General features: G+C 40.8%; 1 protein-coding gene across 5 annotated transcripts in view; it reads left to right on the top strand.

The window, feature by feature from the left end:
* CEPT1 (choline/ethanolamine phosphotransferase 1) overlaps positions 1–21,412 on the top strand; it is a 65,723-nt gene that overhangs the window by 37,377 nt on the left and 6,934 nt on the right. For 4 of the 5 annotated variants that reach the window (XM_082778729.1, XM_082778728.1, XM_082778727.1 and 1 more), the window contains exons 3-5: positions 3,191–3,338; positions 4,313–4,454; positions 11,990–12,074. In XM_082778729.1, coding sequence (XP_082634855.1) covers positions 3,191–3,338; positions 4,313–4,454; positions 11,990–12,074 — 375 coding nt within the window. Of the gene's footprint in view, positions 1–3,190; positions 3,339–4,312; positions 4,455–11,989; positions 12,075–19,151; positions 19,237–21,412 lie in introns of all 5 variants that reach the window. The other variant, XM_082778731.1, reaches the window with a different exon arrangement.

Below are 21,412 nucleotides of genomic sequence, written 5' to 3'. Positions count from 1 at the left end.
ACATCTCTTGCGTGCATGGCGTGCGGAGTTCTTGGCAGTTTGCTTTCTCTGCTTGTGACTGGGTTAGTCACCTTTAGCTCTCGGAGTTGCCACACGATGAGCAATGCAAGGTGACTCGGCTGGCAGTTAGCTCTGTTTGCCGACCCAGATGGAGTTGCAACACAGCGAGCAGCCCTAGATCAGACTGAGCACTGGAGAGGTGTAGCTCAGGAGATAGACAGAGAGCTTCCTTCCCTGGCTGACATGCCCAAACCCCGTGTCCTGAATGAAGCGAGTGCCCTTCTGCATCCTTCTCAGGCCCCGTGTTACCGAGTAGCTCAGGTCAGGGCTGCAGACACGACGCTGTGTGGGAACGCGCAGTAGTCTCCTGGAGCAGTGAGCCACTTGTGGTCTGCGATGTGAGAAGGCTGGCTGAAAGCCAGGGCTGTGTTTGTTCTGGATGCACTAAAAGCTCATGACCTGTCCTCGTCAGAACTGTCTCAACTTCGTGTAATTCCTGGTTTCAAGGGTACAAAGTCTTTCTAAGGGATTTCAAGTTACTAGCTTCAAAGACTTTTTTCTCCCTCGCTAGGGAGAAAACTCAGAGTTGCCTGATAAGGCATAGGAGAAGACTTTCATTTTTGAGCACTATAAAAGTTCTGTTACTTGAATGTTTATTGTCTTAAAAGATACTCATATGTGAATGCAATGAAAAGGATTTATCTGATACAGAAAATAAATTACACACCAAATAGCTGGAGGAGATCTTACGGGTTCTAGCTTTTGAAATGTCTAGGCTTCTTTGTAACCAGAGCTGATAACTCAGGTTGGGAGAATGCTTCTTAGTTGAGTGGCATGTGGCTTGTTCCTATATAAGCTCTCAAAAAAAAAAAAAATAGTAAGCTGGTGCATTCAGCCCTGCACATCCCAGTTCATATATGACGTAGTAAAAGGATGTTTGCCTTCTAGCAATCCATTGGAATGGATAGTTTTAGGAAAAAAAAAATGTGGAATTTAGGAAGTGTAAGATGTAAAGTGAATACTAAGTTTGAGTGGTGAATGCGTAGAGCAGCTCCTTCCTTGTTCAGGCAGTGCCATTGGTACACACCTTTGTTTTAACTTGCCTCTTACTCTGATAAAGGCATCAGCCACAGAACCAGAGCATAAAGCTGAGTACTGTTGTGTTCTGGTTGGTGATAAAACTTTGGAAGTACGTGTTAAGCTACACGGTTCGGAAGGTGATAGAGCTATAGCTGGCTGTATTACAGCTATTGCACGTTTAACAGCTTGAGAGTTGCTTTGTGCTTATTGAATGGGTTTGTCTTCTCACTTTAGCTGAAAAATAACTTTCTGCTGAGGTAGCTTCCAGCCTGATCTAGTTTGCCATATGGCACTGCAGCCCTGCGTGCTGGCATGACAGGGAGGATGCCAGCTCAGTGGCAGAGCTGCGAGCTGCTGCTTTTAAGTGTCAAGTAGTTGTCTGGGAAGAAAATGGGACTTCAGGCTTCCAGAAACAGTTTTCTTCTGAAAGCGCTATTGCTTTCAGATGTAAATTGGGTCTGCCTTGTAGCTCAGTCTTAGCTCTGCTTTTTTCAAAAGCAACTTGGCTACACCTTTCATCAACAGGAAGAGTCATGGGAACGTAGCTCTTGCAGCTCCACGGGTAGCCAGAGGAAATGAGACGAGTTGCTCTGCTGCATGCTGAGCTGGGGGACCTCACCTAGCAAAGCTCTGAGCAATGGGAAGACGCCTGCGCTTTTGTTTCTTAAGAAAACAAAACAGGAACCAACAAAACAGGACAAACAAAAACTCATGTAAAGGGAGATCCATGACATCTTAAACAGATACAAATATCATTTAGGTAGAAATACCTACGCTGGTGATGAAAGCGCCAGCAGTCTGACTTCTAAAATCTGTAGATAAAATTGCACAACGCCAAAGAAAACTTGAATGTTGTGTAAAAAGTCTACGTATGAGAAACAGAAATGTACCCACACGTGGTCCTTTTCTTTTTGGGTCACGCATTATCCCCTTATCTCTCGTTCTTGTGCTAGGTTGTATAGGCGCCTTGCTAAAAGCAGAGCGTGGTGCCAGCTTCTGAGGCAGGAGGAGCTGTTTTGCTGCTTACTGTAGCAGGAACAATGCAAGAGAATAATGTGATGGGCTACAAATGAGTCAAGGTTGCGTAGACCAAAAGAACTCAAGCCTCAGAGCTTTATGAGAGACCAGGCAGCTTGATTAAGCCTCATAGCTCTGTTTGGGCTTTGTTGAGGTGTAAAATACAGCTGCTCAGAAATGATCACTTTTATAAATGTCAAATGTGAAGATTGCAAAATAACCAATAATACCTGTTTATACACCCATAAAACTGAGGCTGAGTAACTAATGGCAGCCCTCTGGCTTCTGTGGTGGTGGTGAATGCTTGGAACAGCAAAAAGCTTGATTTGTAGGCTTTGGTCTAGCAGGGATTTGATACCTTGCTTTCTTCAGCAGATATAACAATTGCTAGACATGATATGGGTATTAAGAGTTATTAACATGGATTTGGTAAAGCTGCTGATGTGTGGTAGTCAAAAATAAAATACTTGGTAGTAGAGGTGCTGCGCTAGGGAGCCCTGAAGCTTTAGAAGTCTCAGGAAACACAGTGGCTCAACTTGAAGTCTAACAATTTAAGCACTATAGGGTCACGTAGCTCTCAAATACCTCTGCAGCCTGGTAATGCCCTGTATTTGGCAGTGTTTTGGGACGTGACACCTTGTTGAGGTCTTGTGAAGATGAGCTCAGCGTTTGTGAGGCAGCTGCATGTTTTGGGGGCTAAGAAAGCATGCAAATCTCTACCTCACTCAAACAACTTACAAATTCCTCTACAGGAAATAGAAACTAGACAAGAGCTTGATTGTGCCCCACTTTGCACATGTAGTTCTGTCTTTTTTCAGATGTACAGAGCGGTTTCCTGCTTTAGAATATGCACTATACCTGTTAATCTGAGCTGTAACTTCTGTTTTATTAACATTTCACATGCCATAACCCCCTCTGCCTGCCCCTGCATGGGCCAGCTACTGGAAGGCCCATGCATGCGACTTGGTAGATTTCTAGGTAAGGAATTGTGTGCAAATGCAAAGCTGTAAAATGAGTTTAAGGTGTTTTAAACCAGAAGGATTAAGTTTAACTTTAAACTGTCTTTTCCCCTCACTGATAATTTCTTTCTTAGGCACCTCCCTGGGCATACATTGCCTGTGCATGTGGCCTTTTCATTTACCAGTCTCTGGATGCTATAGATGGGAAACAAGCAAGAAGGACAAATAGCAGTACTCCGTTAGGAGAGCTTTTTGATCATGGCTGTGATTCGCTTTCCACAGGTATTGTCATTTTTACTTAAGTATGAGGATTAAGTGACTCTATTTCAGGGGGTCAAATCTGGAATAGAAGAAAATGTTCCTTTACTGAAGAAGTGGACCGCTGATGTTTCTGGTGGTTTAGCTTCTCAATCAACTTTCTTTCAATAGATCAACTGAATGCCTTCTCTTGTGTTATGCTGAAAATTAAGCATGTGACTTATTCAGTCCGAGCCAGCAATTTTTTGTGTATGCTTTATCAGTCTTGGTTCTGCAAATTTACTGAAAAAAAAAAAAAAGCTAAAGTGCTCTTCTATATTAATTTAGATCTAATTTATACAGAACAATTGCAAGGCACTTATGGAGCCTGAACAATGGGACAGTGGAAGTCTGACTAGTGTCGGTCAGATCAGTTCCTTTCTAGGTAGGTAGAGTTCATTGGGCCAGCCTGAAGTTTAATCCCATTGCAAAAGAATGATCGGATGCTTTAGAATTTAAATAACTGAGAGCTCTTATGCATTATATTTCTATTAGTATTTTATCAAAGTTGTGTGTTAAAATAAGTACAAATGCATAGATACCTTATGAATCTTAAATGGTAAACCTTGGATTTTCTTAGTGGCATAATAAAACTTCAGAAAATGGGGAAAAACACGTTCAGCAAACTTTGGATACAAGAGAACCCCCAAACTGTCCACTGCATAGATTGCTCAAGTCTGCTGATGTCTAATCTCATTAACTTCAGTGAAAATGTAAGAGACTTAGAAACCCTGAAATTGAGGACTTCTGAAAACCGATAAGACTTCTAATATGCTCTTTACAGTCTGTATTTTCAATGGAAGTGATCAACTCTTATAAATGTCTATGAAGTAAAACTCATCAGGATACCTGCGCGCTGTTGCTCCTGTCTGGGTCCTTTGTTAGATTTGCTTTTGGTAAGGATCTTTACACACATACGCACTTTATATTTTTACCATGTGACTGATTTTCTTCTGCAGTCTTTGTGGTTTTGGGAACTTGTATTGCTGTGCAGCTGGGAACGAACCCTGACTGGATGTTCTTTTGTTGTTTTGCTGGAACGTTCATGTTTTACTGCGCGCACTGGCAGACGTACGTCTCTGGAACGCTGCGTTTTGGCATGTAAGTACCTTGGCTGAAAATAAAACTGAAAGTTAAATGGCTTTTCTGTCTAGTTCCTCTTTGTGACTGTAGTTCAGATTGTTTAGAGTAGTAGTAAACTGTTTATGTACTTAAAGCTTGTAATAGTTATTACCTATTATTGCATTATTTAATAGCTGTTGAATCCACAGTTAATACTGAATGTTCCTTAGCTTCTTCTAGGAGTGGTAAAGTATCTTCTTTCCACCTTAAGAGCTCATAATGTGATTTAAACCTAAATAGCGGAAAATACTTGGGGCTTCAGCCCCGATATTTGGCTGCCTTTGTCAGATGGTGGCAAACTGACTTAACTATCTCTCTTGATACTCCTTGACTTTTGATGATGTATAGTTAATCTTTGCTGTTAAGCATAACTCTTAAATACGGTGTATTAATTGACATTGTGGCTGAAAGTTGAAAATCTGAGTCTGTTTTAGTAAAGACTGTGGTTCTGTTAATAATGGTGCAGAAATGCGATGCCTAGAAAGTCAACAGCCAAGGTCTCATTTGCTTGTGCATGAAGGTAGGTGTGTAAACAGCTCCCAAGGACTCAGTGAGCTGTGGGATTCACAAAGCTTCATGCAGAAGCATACGTTTGTTCTACCTCTGCACTTGTGTCATGTAATCTAATAAATATATTTCAAGTTAACAAGCTGCAGAATGAATTTGCATCTGAAAACTTCTGAAATTTGCTCCTAGTGTGGGATTTTGAAACAATGCTACAATGTGCACTGTTTACTTAGTCTGTTACTGAGTTATCCATATCTCAGATACTGCTAAAACATCTCAGTTACGGACATCTAGTCTGTAGCAGCTCTTATTGGCAGAATACTAATACAGATTCTCTTGAGAAGCTTATTTCTAAACTGCTGTTCTAATTCTGACTGTACCAAAGCAGAGTAGTTTCAGTCAATAGTTTCTGATACTTAGATCTTGATGACATCTGACTCATAACCTGTACGTTCTTAGGCTTTTTTTCTTTTATGCTGTAATGGAGCTCTCAATACTGAATGCTTTTTAGCTCCTTTTGATCATTATGGGGCCCTGATAATGAATGTTCTTGTATTTTGACTGAAAACAGGAAAAAAACAAACAAACAAAAAACTTGGCATGTGCTTGACTGTACAGATGGAAGCAGCAAGTGTACCTGATTTGTCTTTGTGCTTTAGACAAATGGGTGCATTGCTCCTTGTGTTCACTGTAATGTTTGTTCTTAGATTTTGTGAGGAATCTTTATATTTGGAGACAGCGGATCCTGTGTTCTGCATGGCTGTATGTTATGAAAACCTGATGATCCATCAATATGTAGAGAAGGCAGTAAGCGCACAAATATATATCATTATTTCAGATAACAGATAATGTTGTAAACACATCTGTTTCTTCATTTGCACAGTGTCATAAGGTTAATAGACTGCCACAAGCTGACGTTCATTTCTGTGGCAAGAAAATCTGAGACTAGATCTGAGATCCTGTTAACCACTTCTCACTTTGGTATGATTTTTTTCTGAAACTTCCACCTCCCCAGACGTAAAGCTGGAAATGCATCAGTATTGTACCTACCCTGCCAGGGCCTGATGTGTGCATCCTATCCCTCCCTGGTGGTCTAGTGGTTAGGATTCGGCGCTTTCACCGCCGCGGCCCGGGTTCGATTCCCGGTCAGGGAAAAGAGTCTTTTTTGATGGGCAGAGGCCAATAGGATGAGGTTCAACATGGCTCAGTGCCGGGTCCTGTGCTTTGGTCACAACAACCCCACACAGCGCTGCAGGGTGGCTGGAAAGCTGTGCAGAGGAAAAGGACCTGGGGGGGGTGTTGGTCAATGCTCACCTGAACATGAGCCAGCAGTGTGCCCAGCTGGCCAAGAAAGCCAACAGCATCCTGGCTTGTGTCAGGAACAGTGTGGCCAGCAGGAGCAGGGAGGTGATGGTCCCCTTGTATTCTGCTCTGGTGAGGCTGCACCTCAAGTGTTGTGTTCAGTTCTGGGCCCCTCACTACAAGAAGGACATCGAGGCCATGAAGTGTGTCCAGAGCAGGGCTACGAGGCTGGTGAAGGGCCTGGGACACAAGTCCTGTGAGGAGCGGCTGAGGGCACTGAGGGTGTTTGGGCTGGGGAAGAGGAGGCTCAGGGCAGAGCTCATTGCTTTCTGCAGCTGCCTGGGGGTTGGTCTTTGCTCGCAGATAACCAGGGACAGGAGCAGAGGGAACGGCCTGGAGTTGTGCCAGGGGAGGTTGAGGTGGGCAATGAGGAGCCATTTCTGCTCAGACAGAGCGGGCAGGCGTTGGGACGGGTTGCCCAGGGAGGTGGGGGAGTCCCCGTCCCTGGGGGTGCTCAAGGAGAGGTTGGGGCTGGTGCTTGGGGACATGGTTTAGTGGGTGACATTGGTGGTAGGGGGATGGTTGGACCCAGGTGATCTTGGAGGTCTCTTCCAACCTTAATGATTCTGTGTTTCTATCCACAGGTAAACGCAGGCTTAGGCATTCTTGCTCCTGAGTAAGTGGAATCAGAGACAGCTGTTGAAAGGGGCTGCAAAGGTCTTAGTGCACAGTGACTTGCTCCCATCTGTGTATCCTAAGTAGTAACTGAGAAACTGTCTTTAATTAGAGATCAACTCAATAGGCAAGCCATAAATGGCTCAACACAGCAGCAGGCTGATGAAGACAGGTTAGTATTTCATTCCTTAAACGCTGTTCAACAGTTAAGTATATAATTGGCTTGGCTTACTGAAAAAGTCCATCTGTAAAGCAGGAGTGTTCACCCTGAAGGAGGAGAAAATGGGATTGCTTCAGCTAAATTCCTAGAGAGTATTGCAGGTGGAGCAGGAAAACCATGAGTTTAATTGTGCCCAATTACTGAATACACCAACTACTCTGTCTCTTTTTCTTCCTACTAAAAGCATCAGGGCTGCCCTGGACTGCTCTAGGCTTGTTCCCAGCGGTGTGTCTCCATCTTTAAATGATGATTATACTTTTATTAGATCTTGGCAGCTGATGCGTTTTTCAAAGAGCAATTTAAATTGGTTAAGTAACTCAAAAAATAGCTAGAGGTCAGTATTGTGTAAAAATCCACTGTAAGGAAGTTGTGTTTTTCTTAAAACAAGTTGGGTAGGTAACAGTAAAAGTCACCGTAGTAACATCAGCAGTGCAAAGGGATTAGGACGCAGCCCGGACAGAGCTGTGTGGAAGCCTTGCTGAAAAGCAGGCATCGCATCTCACCTGGGAATGGGCTCATGAAGGAGCAGGAGTGTGCTGTACTCTTGAAGAAATAAAACAGTGGTTTGGGAATGCAGGAGAATATTGAGTTCTGAAACAGTCCAAGCATTTGCTTTTCCTGTCCTGTTTTTCAGCACAGTAACTGGTTTATCTGGATTGTGGACTAGCTGTGCACAATACAGAATGAGTTTTGTTTCAGGCTTAGTCTTGGATGGTGCAGCATAACTGGGGCATCTCTGGTTTGGAAAAAGTGCATTTTTGCACAAAAATCAATCTGGTAAGTCCAATTGCACTGCCATGTGTCAAGGTAGAACCAGTTCTCGTATTGTAGGAACACCATGCAGAAATCAAGAGCATTCAGGGATATTGTTCACAAACCTTGAAAGGAATTTGCATGCCATTATCTGGAGCCCTGTTTCGGTTACTGGCTCCGGTTCTTCTCGACCCAGAGTTAATGTTGCTTGGATTCTGTTCTGCAGCTGCTCATCGCTCTGGCTTTAAGGAATGTATTAGGAGATGTCAGTTACGCAGGTTCAGTTCTGCATTTAACCTTGTCAGTGCACAGACAGTCTGACTGCAGCAGCTGCCTCAAGTCCATGGTAGTTGGAAATGAAGCAGGAGCTATCAGGCTCCGTCAGAGCTGAGCCAGGTTCTGCACTGCACGCACCTCAATTGCTGCCGTAAGGGGCATGAACCACAGCTCGTGGCACAGAAGGACAGGTGAGGGCCTTGTATGCTTGGCCATGCTGGGCTGGGGCAAGCTAAAAATCATATTGTAAAAACCCAGTGGGCACCCATCAGAGGGTGCTGCTGCACTGTCACTTCCAGCATTTCTCCTGTGGGTTATCTGACTTACCCCAACCTTTCTTAACTGAAATATGGAAAGTTGGCAATAGTAGATGTTGTATATACAAACAACGAGATGAAACATCCTTAGAAACTAATTCCCATAAAGACTTACCAGTAAACACTGAGAGGAAGGAACAGTTCTTACTAGCTTTCATAGAACTGACAAGTTAAAAATGTTACTTCGCTGCTTGAATAACAATCCCTAGAGAAAGAAGAATTCAAGCTGTCTAATGAAACAGCCATTACTGAGGAATGTTGGAGAACTTGGGGGAACATTCTTCTTCAGTGATGCTGGAGCACCAGTAAAAGCCCACTTGATAACAGGATGGTTTCAGAAGGGAGGAAGATTGAATTGGTTAATCTGAGCCCTCCTGTCAGTACTACCACTGAGATAGATGGGAGAGACTAGTAAATAAGGCCGTATTTCAGGAAATACTAAAATGAAACCTTCTTTATAGCAGTTAGAGAAGGAGCTAGTGTGTTGTCCCAGATAGCCAATTCACACCAAATGTCAAAATACAGAGATGGAAGCCTTCCAAGCCAAGGAAGCTTACTTAGCACATGGAGTACTTGCTGTAGGGAACGGTTCCAGGATATTGGGATTCCAGGAGATAAGGCAGTAATTGCCATCATCGTAGGGCTCAGTGCGTGCAATTTTGAGTTTTGCCAACAGTTCTTCAAGAACACCAACACTTGTTATTTGCATAGAGGAGTTTGAAGCTTGGTCTTGATATCAGGGAGGACTTTGTTTCTCTACGCTTGCGGGAAGTATGTGTTGAAGCACAGTTGTGGTAGGTGGTGTTTGCTGCTTGCAGCCAGCCTTCTGTGTACTTCAGTTACTCATTGCTGTGTGTGGCAGCCTTTCACTAGTGCTCTGTGTGTCATAAATATGCATAAGTGCCTTGCTGCAGCATGATCATACAGTTTAAATTCCTGAGGGCTGCAGTTAATGGTGAGGGGGGTTTTCCACATCACTATCCTCTTCTTCCTCTTCCTTTCCCTGTCACAAATCCCTTCACAGTGTTATAAATCAGGAACCAAGCAGTTAAGAGCTGAGATGCTGATTTTCTGCCCTTACCATTGAAGCAGTCTTGTTGCTCTGTGAAACTGATTTCCAGCATTATAACCATTGTCTTCATTTTGTTATTTGAACAGCACAACTTTTATTCTACATTAACAAGTGGCAAAAGGAAAAACTGACATGTCAAAGTGTATTACAGAAGGGGAGGGTTGAAAAGCTTTGGGCTCACTTTTCATTTTATTTTACCTAAAGATGAACTTCCTGAGCTGGAATTAGTTTTAATACACTTAAGCTTTTATTCCTTCTCTACAGTTTGCTTGCTTGATTTTTTATTTCATTACATCCAAGTGAAAATGCTAGATTGAAATGGGTTAAGATTAAACTCCATACTACCCTTTAAAAACTAAGCATTTGGAATTCTAGCATGTAACTCTTAGCCTTTTTCTCTCGTGCTGTGATGATGAACATTCTTTTATTGGTGTAGTGCTTCCCTTAAGAAAACAATCTTTTGTCTTATGCTGAGATTTGTAGTTAGTTGGCCAGCCTGAGTAATCCCACTTGCACACTTAGAAATGGATAGGACAGCTGGGAGAATCATCACTTCTCAGACCAGAGTGCTGCTGTGCAGAGTATTTAATTATAACTGTAGCCCCTCAAGTTTCCTAGCCTCATAAATTCTATTTTCTGTTGAGGCATGAGCGTTTTTCTTGTCTGCTTTGTTCCACTACACAGGGCTATCTCAAGGAATTTTGTATGTTGGGGAAGAGGAGGGTACATAAATGCTTCCCCCCATTAGTTTTACCCAGTATTAAAAAGGCTGTATTGGTACTGATTGACTTGATTTCAGAGCAATCTACAGCATTAAGTATCTATTCCCTGTTGTTCTTGGTTGGTTCACTTTCTTGGGAAATCTCTTAGCTTTGATTTAAATCTGTTCAGTTCACCGTCCTGTCTCTAGACTTTGAAACTTGATTCAGGGTAGGAATTGTGAAGTCGAATGGCTTGTTTAATCAAACAGGACCTCTTAAAAATTGCACATTGAATATGCTCAATAAATCAACACTGACAAGTGTATATTCCCTACGTATGACTAATCAGTTGTGTGTTAATTGGCTCTTACAAGCTCTTACCAGCTTGACAAGGGAACCTAGCAAAGCAGACAGCATACAAAAGACTTGTTGCTGCCAACATCTAAGTAGAGTTAAGCACATGCCAAGGTCGATGGTCCCTTTTTGAGCTTTCCCAGATAATGTTTAGAGAAAAAGCCACATCTAATCTGGAAATATCTCTTAAGTAACGTAGGGAGAAAAGGAAAAGAAACTGCAGTTGTCTGAAAGTACCAGTTAGCTGTGTTGTATGTGTAACTCTCTTCCTGTATTTCCTAAAATAATAAATATTTTTTCTAAGCATATCCTATATTATGTTCCATTTATAATTAAACAGAAAATGATTATCAGATGGAGATTCAGGCATGGGACTGCACAAGATACTGCTTTTGTTAAGCTCTGACAGTGCAATTAGTAAACCTTGTTTCTCTGATGTACCTTGCTAGTCAATTGGCATGTAACTTGATGGCAGGCTGCATGTTTTTGTTCTAATGAACTTTGATAAGCACTGCCCTGAAAAAGACCTGTTATGACTGAAGTTCTTATTGCTGAAATGTTTTCTGATGGGATGTTTAATGTAATTAATTTGATCGTCTCTCAAAATACTTGAGTTCTAAAATGCTATAAATCTGTAGTGTACCATAAGGATTATTTATGATGGCTGTAGCTCGGCTGGCTAGAGCTTATTTTTCATCTCTTTGTCAGGGGTGGAAAATAAATGTGTACAGAACAGTTTAGTTACCACTGAATGGGGATCTAGAGCTCATTTGGCATCTTTGGCATTATTTGCTGAGAAGCCGAGGAGTTGCACAAGCAGGGAGGGGAAGGGCTTGGCTCTCCCTCAGAGGTGGTGAACTGGAGATGCTGCAGTCCCTGCTTCTGCTTTGAAAAATATGAAAATATTTTCATATACGAAAAATACATGTATTCAGTGTCATTTGGGCACGAGCATGGGATAGGGAGTGAGGTCTTGAATTGTTTTATTTGTTGTGACGTGAAGCAGGGAATTTATTTTCTCATCTATACAGTAATGATTGAGTTTGCCCATGTGTTGGAGTAGAACTGTAAAACTATAAATTGTATAATCTCTGAATGGGGTTCTGAGTGTGCAAAACACTGCTTGGGTTACAATATTTTAAATTAATACACTCACTCTGAGGTTGCTCATTCCCTTCCTCTCGCCCTTTAAACTTTATCAACAGTGACTGTTGTAATGCTGCTTTGTATTTTTCTGGATCTTATTTTACAACATGAATGAAAATCTGCTCTGATGGGTTCACTTAGCTGAAGTGCTCAGGAAAATGTTTTGAAATGTTTCTTTCCCTTGCACATAGATTTGATGTTACAGAGTCTATGCTCTGTACGATAGCAATCCAGCTTCTCACAGGAACTCTGGGGCCCTGGTTCTGGAACTACACGGTAAAGCGAACGTTAATGCTACCCAGCACAAATGGCATGGACTAAGCAGCGACAGCACCTTTGTCATGCACATAGTAACTGGGATATGAGAGCATCTTTCTAAGGGTATTTCACAAGTGCTTTAATACGAAGGGAAAAATGTTTACAAAGTATGAATGAGCAGTAAAAATCCAATCTAACTGGAAATGATTTTTTTGGAAGCATCATGTTTTTACTTGAAAACAAAACAAAACTGCCTGCGAAGCAGAAGAGCTTGCTTTAAGCTTTCCTGTGTTGTCACAGTTCTGGCTTCACCTAAAAGATAACAAGGGCTGTGGAAGCAGCTCTATGTGTGTGGGTGTAAAATTGTGTTGGAACTACTTCTTAAAGCTATACAGACTTCTATTTAAATTCCTTTCCACAGGAAAAAAAAGACTTGTTTGGCTAGTTGAGGGAGCTGTGTGCTGTGCAGTAGCTGAAAGTTGCCAGTTGCTGGTTAAAGATGCCTGTTTTGAACGATACCACTTCATCCTCATAGTCCAGTCTCTCAACTGTGCTTGTAGCCTGCTTGCTAAGTAACTTCATTTCCTGGCTGTCTGGATTTTGCAAAATGCTTTTCCTTATGGCTGTGCTAACTGTGCCCTTCTCTGTTCTTGGTTGCTACTCTTCAAAAGAACTTTCTGTTCCTTATTTTGGCTTTGTTTAGTATGGTATACACAGGTGGTCCCCCTGCCTCCCCGCTGAACTGGTGCAGTTACCAGTGAGTTAGGTTCCTTGAAATTTCTTGTGCTTCCTGGATTACTAGCCAGGAGTTTTCTTTGAAATATTCAGGGATAAAAGGATGAGTTTTTAATAGCCTTCTCAGAATTGCCACAGGTTTTAAATAAAACTGTTTATTTTTTATGCCATCTTCCCCATGCAGGGTTTCAGCACCATCTCTGCTTCCAAGATGCTATTAAAGAGTCTTTAATTACCAGTTCTACTTTAAATCAGCAACCTGGTGGTTCAGTGTGTGTCATGTCTGACACCTCAGGCGCAGGGTCAGTTGGGTGTGCTCCGAAGGGTCAGATGGGTGACATCACTTTTGAATACTTTGACAGCCTATGAAAGGCTGGAAATGCTTAGTTTCAGTGAATGGCAATCTAGTGACTAATAACTTGAAGGAAGGAAGAGTTTAATCGGGATTTTTATCCTGTTGTGATAACAGCATTATGACCATGCCTGAGAAGTCATTTAGGAAAATATTTTTTTCTAAGTTTCAAAAGATCTGGAGATTTCTGAGGTCACCAATTGTATGATAGTTATGCAGGAGGAAGCAATTCAAATTCTGTAATGAAAGTGAATCAATTTAAATGGATGGCAATAAATCCCTGCCTAATGCAGGGAGGGGGGAGAGTTCTAACTTTTCCCACAGGTGACCTGGAACTAATCGAGATCTCAAATGCTAGACTCCATCTGTGGTCTCCACTTTGGAAAGAATGACTTTGCCTTAAAAGAAGAAATGTTTCACAAATACAGTGGTTGGAGGAACTGGTGAGTGTAGCGGATGAGCCAGGCAGGGTGTTCTGTCGCCAGCAACTGTTGTCTCCAGCAACAGTGTGCTAAGGGTTTGCTTGTGACAATTTCCCTCAGGCACACTAATTTTAGACAGTTATTAAGCATACTGAATTGCAGAATAGATTTAATCATCTTCTTAAATTTTTGCATATGTCACTTCAAATGCCTTCTGGCATCTTTATTTTTAGTCTTAACTAATAAATAAAGATGATGCTGCTTCCAAGTAACTTGCCTGGAACACAGAAAGCATCATAATTATCTTACAGCTTGAGGTCAGTGGTACAGATTTTGTTTCAGTGTTGCTATGTTTCTGACATGGATAAGCTACAGGAAATACATATTAACAGAGTTTTTCATCTGAGCTGTTCCATGTGGCAGTTACTTTTAATGAAAAAGTCTAAAAATACAGCCTACATGACCTGGCAAAATACGAAGTGAATAGGTTCTGATTCTAGCACCACAGATTAACCTTGTACTTTTCAAGCCTTGGTACCCAGCATGTTTTAATTAATCAAGGAGCAAAATCCTGAAAACTGCTCATGAGGTTTGCTTATGTTTTTTTAGCCTTTGGAGAAACTTATTGAGATGATCACCTAGCTTTTTAATCAGTAAAAACCTCAAAGACTTTGGGAATTATGTTAGAACAGACTTGCTGTATTTGAGTGTGAGGGTGCTGCAGATCTCTGAAGAGCCTCAGCTCTGCATACCTACCTCTTCTTGCAGCTCTGCAATGTTGCCCTTCAGTGCTTGTAATGTTTTACCTCACACTTAGGTGTTTTTTGTGAACCAGAAGTGGGCAGTTATAACTGTGATACCACAGTTCAGCATGACATACGTCACGTCTAGTGGATTCACAAATGAGGGAGCTGCAGATGAATGGACCTGCCAAATACTCAGCCTGTTACAAAAAAATGTTAAAATAATTGCATTCTTGATAATCTTCTGTTATGATAGAAAACATAAGTTACCCACATTTATGTTTGGCCTGACAGGGAAGGACAGATTAACAAGTAAAATGCATTGCAACGTCTGGTAAACTCATTGCAGTCTCACTGCAGGAGTTGGAGAATGCCTTCTGCAGCTACAGAGGCATGCTGCTACATCCTGCTATCTTAATGAATGTGGGCAGACAGGCAGCAAGGGATGAAATGTGCATTTAAAAATGCACAACTTCATGCTTTTGACTTTATCTGAATTAAAACACTTGGGTGTTCTCATTTACAATCTTTGTTTAGTTCTCACTGATACCTGCTGCCATTGTTGACATTGCTTGACCTAGTCCCTGCTGTCCTCTGCTCTGCAGAGGTGCTGTTTGTTGTTCCTTCTTAACATCAGTTTGCTGTGGAATCAGTGTTTTTCAGGTCACTTTCAATGTTTTTCCCAGGCTTGCAGTTAAATGTTCTGTCTAGGCATTTTGAGTTTGTGTTAAACTACTGAGTCTGGTTATAGCTTCAGTGTCTGATCTTTGTTCTTTGCCTGGATGTTCTTGCTGATTTTTAAAAGCCTGATTTAGGGTCTTCTGTTTATTTTCTAGAAGATGAAAAAGGCCTTTGGTTTATTTGAAAAGGTGGTCTTTGGAATTAGACTGCTTTGTGTGTGTTGAGGAACTTTACATCCAGTAACTTTACATCCATTTGTTGTAGTGTGGGCATGTCTCAAGGAAACGTCTTCCATTTTCCTCATTTCATAGGTATTAGGGCACCACTGCTATGTACTGTCTGATATGTCTCTGCATTATCCTAGCAACCTGTTTGGGCAGTGCTGCCATGAGTCAGTTCATCAAGGCACATCTGTCAGGTTAGGGGGAGTGTGGCCCAAGTGACTGATGAAACTATCCCAGTTCAGAGGCTTTAAGAACCCCCTTACTTGAGCTGCAGAGCTTACACTGCTTGCTTTTTCCATTTGTTTTTCTTAGGATATCCACTGTAGCATTTAAACAAGTAAAATACAAATGCAAGGAGAAAAATGAGTCAAACGTTGAACTGTCTGATTCCCTTCTTGCTTTGAAATATTTCTGCTTTCCTGCAGCCTGTGTATGGCACGGGGCTACTGGGGGCGTCCATCTGCCCAGCTGACTGCTGCAGTGATAGCACTGCAGGTCTGCAGTGTGCAAGGATTTTTCTCCAGTTTAGATTGCCAAAAGCTTCTTTTTCTCCTTGTGGTATGTCACCTATTTCTTTTTTATTTTTATTTTTTTTTAAGTTCAAGCTAAAATATTGTTCTGCTGTTGGTCAATAAATAATCCACGACTCAAGCTCACGCTTTCTGCAGTCGTATCATAGGAAGAGGCGCTTCAACGTGCAACAGAACTTTGCCTGAAAATAAAAAGGCTCTATTTACGGAATATTTAGGCAGGAATTGTTCATCCCCCTGCTTTGCAGATAATTTCCCTAACCCTCAAAGCAGACTACCCATGCTGACCTTTTGAGTAAAACATATGGGTAGTTCAGAAGGGCTTTAGTCTATGTTCAAGCAGCTTTTCCCTGCTGCACAGCTTTTGTCTTGTCACTTTTAGGTACCTTTCCAGTTCTACCAGAGCTTAAAAACAATATGATGACTGAGGCAGTTTATGGATAGTTTTTAGTGGCACATTTTATCTTGAAGCAATTCATAAATACAGGTTAATGATTAAGGTCTAGGAATGAATGTCCTCCAGATTGCCTGGCATTTGCTCATGTTTTCCAGGCAGTGCTGTGCGTTGCCTTTTCTCAGTAGCTTTCTTGACAAAACCAATGTTGCTTTAGTTTAAATTGCAGAGTATTTTCTTTCAATTTGTTTTATTACTGTGATACGTTTAAAGCTTTTATGAACAGTAGCAGGCCACTTGCATTACATTCAGAAGCCTGAACTCATTCCCACTTATTCTCCCTTGTAGTTGGAGCTGTGCGTGCGCTCTACCCCAGCATGCAGTCCTGCTGCCAAGAGAGGCCATGCAGACCTTCCCCTGCCCTCTGCACTGCTTGCGTCATTCCTGGGGCCACCCACTATGCATAAGGAAAGCTGATATGCTAGAAACTGGGGTAGGGACTGTGTCCTTTTTCTTTTTTTGGCTGGGTCACTTTAGCTGAGCCAATTTCCTGACCCAGTCAATGGTGTGTGTGAGACCTTAGGGCTGGCACAAAGGGGAAAGCAGACCTGGGCAGTTGGATTTTGGGGGAGAAAGTGGCCGGCCTTTGGAGATGCCAGGAGGGCTGCGCCTCTTAAAAGCAGCCTGGATTGCTTCCACTTCGTGCATCTACGGCATGAATCCTAGTTACATGAGTAGAGGAACAGCATGGCTCCTTTCCCTTTTTACCCAGCTCCAGTTTCCTAATATTGTTCCATTTTGTGGTCTAGTTTCCAGGAGTTGCTTGGCTGGATTCCTCTATTTGGAGGTTTCTAGGTATTGGCCATCTGGCAGTAGTATTCTGTAAAAAATAAATAAATAATTATTAATAATTAACTGGGTAATTCCAGTATCAGGCTTGTACTCCATTGATACAGTGTATCCTCTAAAAAGTCATCCAATAGTGATTTTAATTAGTATAGGTGATAAGAGAATCCCCTTTAGGTAAGATGTTCACAGTCACTTGTCACCCTCAACATTAAGAACTTGCACTTTAAACACTCATGACTGTTCTTAGAGGTAGCTTGGGTGATTCTTGTATCTTTGCCTACTGTCGGAAGGAGGTGTCTAGTGCTAAAAATTATCTCTTTATGTAGAATTGAAGTTAAAACTCATTTGTTTTGCAATATGAGATTCTTATTGCAAGCCAGAGAGGACTTTTTAACCAAACAGGCTTGTAGTTCATTGCTGAACCCTTTCAAGCCATTTTTATTTGAGCTGGAGAGGGGCAGACCTAAGGGCAATGGAGTGAAGGTTGTGCCATGGCTGTGTCTAAGCAAGACAGGGCTGTCTCCCTAACCTGAATTCAGGAGCTGCTTCTGCAGATTTGGTCTGGCTCCCAGTTTTGGTTAAGAGTTTCTCCAAAAGAGACCTCATCTTATGTAATTTGAGATGTTTTCCACTGCGTGACCTTACTTTATTTGCACTGACTGCAGTCAAAAGAAACCTGTTTTAATGTCCAAGGAAAGCTGCAAACTTGAATTACGTACACTAGTTACTAGCCACTGTTTGTGTGAGCTTTCTCAGTTGCTTTATTTTCGTCTAAGGTCATTGCCAGAGGTGATGAAACAGCTTTGTGTTTAACCTGTGCAGGTTGACTGAGCTTCTTCAGCCCTTCCTTGGTTGGACACGCAAACACATTAGATGCAAATTGCTTCCTCCTGGGTTTTAGAATTAGCATGGAAATCTGATGTTTTATTGGCATCTCTACCTTTTGCTTTGACCAAAGTCTTCCCTGCTATATGCTAAGTCTGGCTTGGTCCTTCCTGGGCATTTCTTGTGCGCATAGTGTGCTGCTGCTGCAACAAAGATGTGTTTTAGCCAGGCTGGGAGGTCTTCATATGACAGGATCTGCTCTAAAGCTGGAACAAAGGCTGTAGAAGGAACCTGAGACAACCCACGCAGGCATGATATTAAACTTGCTTATGTGGTCTTGTCACTCTTTTAAAACAAACATTAAAAAAAACTCTTCACTCTCAGCCTATGCAGCTGTTACCAATTTCAACAGTACCCTTAAAAGAGCTAAGCATGCATTCACAAGTGATTTTGAGTCTTTTAGGTAGAACCATGTGATTAGAGCTAATATATGTGCATAAGTATTTCCCGTTGGCCCAAAGGATTATTTTTGATGCAGTATTCCAGCATGAGACAATATTACATAGCTTGATAAACACCCACGTGTCCATCCTCATTGTATTTTATGTTTTTCGTTTGACTCCCATTTCTGGAATTGACTCATGTGGCCTTGCTTTTCCTTCTTGCTATCTTAGACTTTATATGATCTTTTAAACAATACCTTAAAATCTGTCTTTTCTATAAGCTTTTCTATAAGCCTTTCCGTCCTGCCCTTTTACAAGAGATACTGGCTATGCTAAAACCAGAAGTGGTTTCTCTTCTTGCTGCGTGCTGGATACTGAATTGTTTAATCTCTAGCAATGCAGCTGATTGTACAGTTTACATGTGCATCAGGTCTTCAGGAATTCATGTTTTGTTTTCAAGCTTGATGCTTTTTGGAGAGAACATTCATTTAAAAATAAATATAGGGAATTTAATAATGACTAAAGATATTAAATGAATTTTACAATCTGGAATCAATTTGTTTTGGTGGGCAAGGTTAAAACTGAACACTTATTCCTGTGACTGACAATGGTCAGGTAAAAAGTTCCAACAGTTCCTTTTGATAAAATGGATTTTTATTGCATTGTGAAATTAAAAAAAAAAAAAAAAAAAAAAAGAATAGCACAGCATGGCTCTTACTTTTTAACAAGAAAACTAAAATATATTTTTGCTTTCCAAAGTATTGATGTCTTCTATTTTCCTTGTGTTTTCAAGTTTTTATACTGTGCATGATAGAGGAGAGCTGCCAAGCTTGCAAATAATTGACTTGAAATTGCTTTGAATAATTCTGCTTTTCTTGGCTTTTTGTACCTAATCAGAATTGATGTGACTGAAGTGCAAATCTTCATAATAATCATGCATTTACTGGCAGTGATTGGAGGACCGCCTTTTTGGCAATCTCTGGTAATTTTGTTCATGTTCTTATTTTATCCTTTTTAAATTATTTTATCCTTTTTTAATAGTCTAGTATGTATCTGGAAGAACTACCTGCCTCCAGTAGCATGGTTTCACTTATGAGGGAAGGGTCTTACTTTTCCTCATAGTAAATACATACTTTTGAGAATGGAACAAATGGCAATAACCATGCATTCTGGTTTTACCGGAGCTGTTCAAACAAACTATTATTCTAAATCTTGTGTTATTTTGCAGGTAGAAAGTTATCAAACGTTTTACAAACTTAATATACCTTCACTGACATCCAGCCTCCTTTGAGTGAGCTGGCCAAAACTTGAATGAATTCATGCAGCAACCTAAATCAGGAACAGAAGAATGCTAAATTGGATTGCTGGTATGGGGGAGATTCTTGGAGAGCAAGCAGTTGGTGTAACCATCAGGAGATAATTCAGCTTGAGCGTGCTAGTCAGCTCTTATGGAGGAGGGGGGGAAAAAAAAAACAAAAAACAACAAATTGCCATGTGGCTCTTTTAATGATCATTCAAATCAAGGAAGCTAGAGATCCTGTGGACTTTGTAGAGGCTCACCTGGCTAAATCAGCTGGCAGCTTATATGCTGTTGCAAGTTGATGTTGTCTTAAATGTTGTCATATTTTATATATTGTTATATTAGCACTCATGAAGCCCCACTGGGCATTTGAATACAGCATTGCCGAGATAAAGTATGTATGTACATACATTTTGTACATATATCACAAAAAAAACAGAACTTGAGAAATAGCTTCTAAATGATTCATTTCCTGGAAAGCTTCCTGAGTATTAATCTTGTTTGTGTACTTGATGAACCCAGTTCTTAAGGTGGATAAAGAAATCTTTGAAGTAAAAGAATAAAACCAAGAGATGGTCAAAAATTACTGAAACTTGTCACCCCCAAATCACTGAATTTCTAATCTGCTTCATAAAACTAGAGAAACGAACCCTCTAATGTTGTAGAAAATATCTAGAATAAGAAGCTAACCTTGGTTACCTCAATTTTGCTACATGTTGTACTTTCAGGTTAAACACAACAACAAAAAAACAAACACTGAAAACCACCGACATTCTCCTACCCACACAAACTAAGCTGCAAAGTGCATCCTGCCTTAAGAGTATGTCTGGATAGAATTATCTCTTAAAAAATAAGATTGCAAGTCGGCTTATTGGTGCCAAACTCTTCCAAGGAGATCAGTGTGGCCAACATCCACACAGCTATTGTTAGGCACCACAAAAAGGGATTTCCCAATTCATGCTGTTACTTTCCTTTTTTCCCTTTTTTTAAAAAGAGGAGGGAGGAAAAAAACAAAAACAAAAATAATTGCTGCAACAGCAACCTCTGGCACAATTCAGTTCAGGATGAAGTTTGTGCAAGAGCTTAATAATTGTTCCCTTGTGCTATTAAACATTTTTCAGTAAAATTTTAATATATTTGAAGTTCTGTGTTGTAGCAGCATTTGGCTAAGTAAATTCCCAAATGATTAAAATATTTTGAAGTCTAGTGTTGGTTTTATAGAGGCATTTCTCTAGAGAACAAACTTCATCAAGTTTCCTATGACAATTAAGATTTTTCCTTTTTCATTCAACTTGATTTTTGTTTTTGTTCACAGAAATAAAACACTTTATTACTTACAGAGCAAAATATATCAGAAAAAAGTGCCTGTATTCCTTTAATGTTTCCTGTGACAGCAAAATTGGTGGTTTGGTATTATTGATCTGTTTCTATTTGGGGGAAATTAATGGAATAAAACTTGTATACTCAAACATTCCACTTTCTAATACTAACATGGAAAAAAAAAATTGAATTTGCTGAATGCAAAATTGTGTATTTTGTCAATTGCTTTCATTAGCTTTTTTTTTTTTCCTCTGTAAAATAGTGTATACCTGTACTGGCTTCCTTCTTTGTCAGTGTAGATTTTCTTTAAAGTGTGTTAAAATGCTGTTCTGCAAGGCTCCTGGAGCTTGGTAATTTCAGTGGATGGTGAGTAGTACTGCAGCTGAGATCCTCACTTGTAAAATGTGAGCAAGCTTTGGTGCAGCTTCTTTGATGCATTGATTAAATGAAGGGTTTCTTCCTCATTTGAAGTGAGAAAAGTGCTGCAATTGCTTTAGCTTTATTCCACGACTTAATACAAACTTCACAACTATAAAGC

Source organism: Aythya marila (assembly GCF_965140915.1).
Source record: "Aythya marila genome assembly, chromosome: 24".
NCBI lineage: Eukaryota > Metazoa > Chordata > Aves > Anseriformes > Anatidae > Aythya > Aythya marila.
The sequence above is the reverse complement of the archived record's forward strand: the minus strand, read 5'-3'. Positions and strand labels throughout refer to the sequence as shown.